General features: G+C 50.3%; 1 protein-coding gene across 2 annotated transcripts in view; it reads right to left on the bottom strand.

Annotated features, from left to right (window-relative positions):
* The window catches only part of bcr (BCR activator of RhoGEF and GTPase), a 95,395-nt gene that overhangs the window by 38,883 nt on the left and 51,512 nt on the right, over positions 1-5,000 (bottom strand). For both annotated transcript variants that reach the window (XM_062554500.1, XM_062554501.1), the window contains exon 2: positions 2,313-2,497. In XM_062554500.1, the coding sequence (XP_062410484.1) occupies positions 2,313-2,497 (185 nt within the window). The remainder of the gene's footprint in view (positions 1-2,312; positions 2,498-5,000) is intronic.

Here is a 5,000-nt window from a genome sequence, read left to right as displayed (position 1 = left end):
GATTGCTCAGCGGAATGACAACAAATTACAGGGAGAACGGAGATTTATGCTTCCTCCATGACATCACAATGCTGTGTCTGCTGAACCAATCAAAGCTGCCGAGCAGTGACTCATCACAGACACTGTTATGGTTACAGAATCGTCTGTCCGTTCTGGAAGGACAAAGCAAGGAGAGCCGGCAGCAGCCCGGCCTGAAAAATGATAAACAAGAAAGGACCTGCTGATCAATCAACACCGAGAGCAGTTTCAACAAAAGCCCCTTATTGATTTTCTTTAGCAAAACTGCTGCTGCAGTATTTGAACTAGGGCACAGTAGAATAATGAGAAATTGCATGTCAAGACTCCTTCACTTTGCGCAGACTGTTTAGGCTGGCATATATACAGATATGAACGTGCAGCGGACACACACACACACACACACACACACACATCCGTGTGCCAGTGTGTGTGTGTGTGTTTGCGACCACTAAGAAAAGCGCTGATAGGGATCAAACCATGCGAGGTCAGAGGTCATACATAAAACTCTTCCTCATCTGAGGGCCTCACGAGTTTATTGGCTGAGGGCCAACATCAATCAGCCAGACAGCGGTTCTCCTTCTGCCAACCACAGAGGAACCGACGGGTTGGGGACGAGGGGGGGATGGGCCCAAGGACTTGTTCCATTAGACTGCTACTCTCACCACTCTATCATCCCCCCATCCACGCCTGTCTGCATTTCACCTCTACGCAAAACAGCGCGCGAGAAAAAAAAGCCAGGCGAAAAGTCCCCCCCCCCCCCCCCCCCATTAAGAAACCCCCGGCGACGGATCTGAAATTGACATGCAAATAACGTCGTGGAAACAATTAGCCGTGGGGAGGGAAAAAAACGAGATTCCATCGCGCTCCCTCCCAAACGGAGGCAGCGGAGCGTCAAGCCGAGGGAGGAGCCAATATCCAATATAATAATTCTGTACCTGGAGGGCTCCCCTCGCCATGGCAACCTTTGATGGCGAAGGCGACGGGGGGGCGACAGAGGAGCATTGAGGGGTCCCACAGGGGCACTAGAGGCAGAGGAGGCAGTAAACGAGTGGAAATGGCAGCACGGGGCAGAAGAACGATAGAGAGAGAGAGAGAAAGAGAAAGAAAGAAAGAGCGAGAGACAGAGAGAAAGAGAGAGAGAGAGAAAGAGAAAGAGAAAGAGCGAGAGTGAGAGAGAGAGAGAGAGAAAGAGAGAGAGAGAGAGAAAGAAAGGGAGGGATGCAGTGCCCTGTGCTGAACAGCAAATCGCTGGCTAATTAAGCAGGCGGTCAGACAGAGAGAGGAGGCAGGCTGGTAAAATATGGTGGAGAGAGCAGAACGAGGCCACCTGGACTCCAACCTCATGAAAGGCCTGAAGGTCGCCGCGGTGGGTTCGGGTCAGTTTGAAGCAGCAATGTGACCGCCGCTCCTGGCCATCAAAGGCTCTTACACAGGCACACGCATACCATGAGTAATACGCCCGCTAGTAACACGATCGCTCGTTAAAGAAGAGCTGCGGGCAATAAGGACTCACTCATTAATGTTTATCACGGATTAGCCATTACTCAAAAACAAATAATTGTGTATGAGAAAGTGGCTGTTGACTGTGACTGCTGTGTTGTGGCTGAACTCCAGTGGGTGAGTGGGTGTCTGGACAGACAACTCCAGTCCAACATTTATTATTTGGGCCTGTTATCTGTTCCATTCCAGCCATCCACTAGGCTAGCTCTGTATCAAGACTACACAAAGACTACATTACCCACAATCCACCCAAGTACCCAACACCACACCAATCACTTCTTTACATTCAGCACTAGTGTACCGGTGTGTCCGAGTGTTGCACTGTGGGGCTGCGGCGGTCCAGACTTACCGACGTGGCGGACTCGAGCGAGTATCAAGACCACGCAAAGACTACATTACCCACAATCCACCCAAGTACCTGTGGCGGTCCAGACTTACCGACGTGGCGGACTCGAGCGAGTGTCAAGACCACACAAAGACGACATTACCCACAATCCACCCTAGTACCTGTGGCGGTCCAGACTTACCGACTTGGCGGACTCGAGCGAGTATCAAGACCACGCAAAGACTACATTACCCACAATCCACCCAAGTACCTGTGGCGGTCCAGACTTACCGACTTGGCGGACTCGAGCGAGTATCAAGACCACACAAAGACGACATTACCCACAATCCACCCAAGTACCTGTGGCGGTCCAGACTTACCGACTTGGCGGACTCGAGCGAGTATCAAGACCACACAAAGACTACATTACCCACAATCCACCCTTGTACCTGTGGCGGTCCAGACTTACCGACTTGGCGGACTCGAGCGAGCCCGAGGAGAGCGTGTCTCGGCTGCTGCGGCTCTTGGAGCTCAGGTGGGGCGAGGACGAGGGCGAGTCGTCGATGTACGGCATCATGTCGTGGTGCCGCCGCTGCTCCTCCGCGCGGTCCGCGTCGTAGCCGTAGGTGGGCGGAGTACCCGTGAACGGCCCATCTGCACAGAGACAAAGAGAGACCCATCGTCAAATCGCTATCGAAACAGTCTTTTGGTCAGGTTAAGGAAGCTTGCACATCTGCCACATATTATATATATTTTTTTAAAGTACATTTTTTGGGCTTTTATGCCTTTAATTTTGACAGGACAGTAGAGAGAGACAGGAAGCGAATGGGTAAGAGAGTCGGGGTGGGATCCGGAAAGGACCACGGGGCGGGAATCGAACCCGGGTCGCCGGCGTGCGGTGCAGGTGCCCCAGCCAGTTGCGCCACGGCTGGGGCCTGCCACATATTATATTGAAGAAGGTTAGCGAATTGGACATTTAGCGATTTTGAGGGCGTAGCTACATTTGTGCAATGTTTATGCTACCCAGGATTATGAACATAATGTTGTCTTTGTAGCCAGTACCTTGTATCTCGCTACGCTGGCGTGATTAAGAAAACAGCCACATTGAGGAGGCAAGGAAAGAATCAATGAGAACAATAGACTACCCCATCAACACATACCGCACATTAGTACACAAGCATCACACATACGGAGCTAGACAGACAGACACAGACAGACACACACACACACACACACACACACACACACACAGACGAACGCACATATGCACGCACATACACACACACAAGCATGCAGTGTCTGGAACAAGAATTTTCTGTGAGTTTCTGTGCCAACCAAAATGTTCAACTTCATCTTGTGGTGACCCCCTGGAGAGCTCCCTGTGGAGTCTATGATAAATGGGTCAGAACAATCACTCTCTCTCTCTCTCTCTCTCTCTCTCCAGCTCCCTCTTCCACTAGTGTACACAGGCAAATACACACACACACACACACACACACACACACACACACGCATACAAGCAAAATTGCACACACACAGACACACACGCTTGCGTGCACACACAAATACACACCCACATGCACACACAAACACGAATACACACACACATAGATACACACAGAACACTGGTTCAATCACACAGTCAGTCTGTCTCTCCCAATCCTGTTTAACTGGCAGGTTTCCCACCGCTACTGGAGCTCAGCTCAGCTCAGACACCCAGTGCCAGGAGAGAGGGAAAGAGAGAGAGAGAGAAAGAGAGAAAAAGAGAGAGAGAGAGAGAGAGGGAAAGAGAGAGAGAGAAAATGAGAGAGAGAGTGCTCACACACAGACTCACAGACCTGTCTATCTGTCTGTACTCTCACGGTCATAGCCAGGGGCCAGACCAGAGCACACACACACACACACACACACACACACACACACACACACACACACACAAACACACACACACACACACTCGTCCACCCCCCCCGCTGGCACCAACTGCCCACCATACAGGACACACCGTGTGGACACACAGGTTTAGACAGAGAGACACACACTTTTGGGACGTGCTTCAGTTACAGTGAGCTGCAGTTGCAGTTCCTCCCTTTATAAGATCAGCTCAAACCACCCAGTGTAATGTTACCAGCACTTGGGCCACAGTGAAGGGCTTGAGTGTGCCTTGATGGGATGCAAGCACTGCCAAATTTTTTAGTGCGTCGAAGTTTCTTGAGGTACACGAATGTAGACTTTGGAAATCGAAACTCGCCGAAGTATTCTTGGATAAACACAGCGTAATGAATGTGTGTCAGAGAAACACAAAGATATCATCTACAGCCATCTCTCTGCCATGATAAGCATTTCAAGCATTTGAGTACAGTTATACCCTACTGTATTCAGGCCCGCAGTCAAGCACGCATGAGAGGCCTTGAAGATGTTTACTTTAAACGAGCCTTAAAAGCTAATTCTGCTTGTGTGTGTACTTTGGTATGTGTGTGTGATATGTATGTTGTGTGTTTATGTGTGTGTGTGTGTGTGTGTGTGTGTGTTTCTACATTATGTCTGCTGCTGCACACCCTGAGACTTATCCTCTGGGCCTCAGTCTCTCGCCACACAGTGTGTGTGTGTGTATGTGTGTCTGTGTGAGAGAGTATGTGTGTGTTTGTATGTGTGGATTTGCATCTACTGTATGTCTGTAAGTCTGTGTGTGTGTGTGTGTGTGTGTGTGTGTGTGTCTGTGTGTCTCTCACTGAGTGTGTATGTGTGTGTGTGTGTGTGTGTGTGTGTGTGTGTGTATGTGTGTGTGTGTGTGTGTGTGTGTGTGTGTGTGTGTGTGTATGCGTGTGTGTGTGTGTGTGTGTGTGTGAACCTGAGGGGCTGACTTTCCTCATTACCCCTTTTTTAATTTCTTACCACTTCTGACATCAGTCGAGTGACCCACTTTCTGTGGCGCACGGCCCGAGTGTGTGTGTGCGTGTGTGTGTGTGTGCGGGCGGGTGCCCGCTGTGACTTGGTATTGTGTGGATTCACAGTCAGGCTTTAGGCCCGTGTGGTAATGAGTCTTTCTGTCTGTCGCCCTCCCACACTTCCTCCTCCCCCCAATATACACTTTCTCTCTCTCTCTCTTCTCTCTTCATCTCTCTCTCTTCTCTCTTCATCTCTCTCTCTTCTCCTT

The sequence above is a fragment of the Sardina pilchardus genome, chromosome 14 (assembly GCF_963854185.1).
Source record: "Sardina pilchardus chromosome 14, fSarPil1.1, whole genome shotgun sequence".
Lineage (NCBI taxonomy): Eukaryota > Metazoa > Chordata > Actinopteri > Clupeiformes > Clupeidae > Sardina > Sardina pilchardus.
The sequence above is the reverse complement of the archived record's forward strand: the minus strand, read 5'-3'. Positions and strand labels throughout refer to the sequence as shown.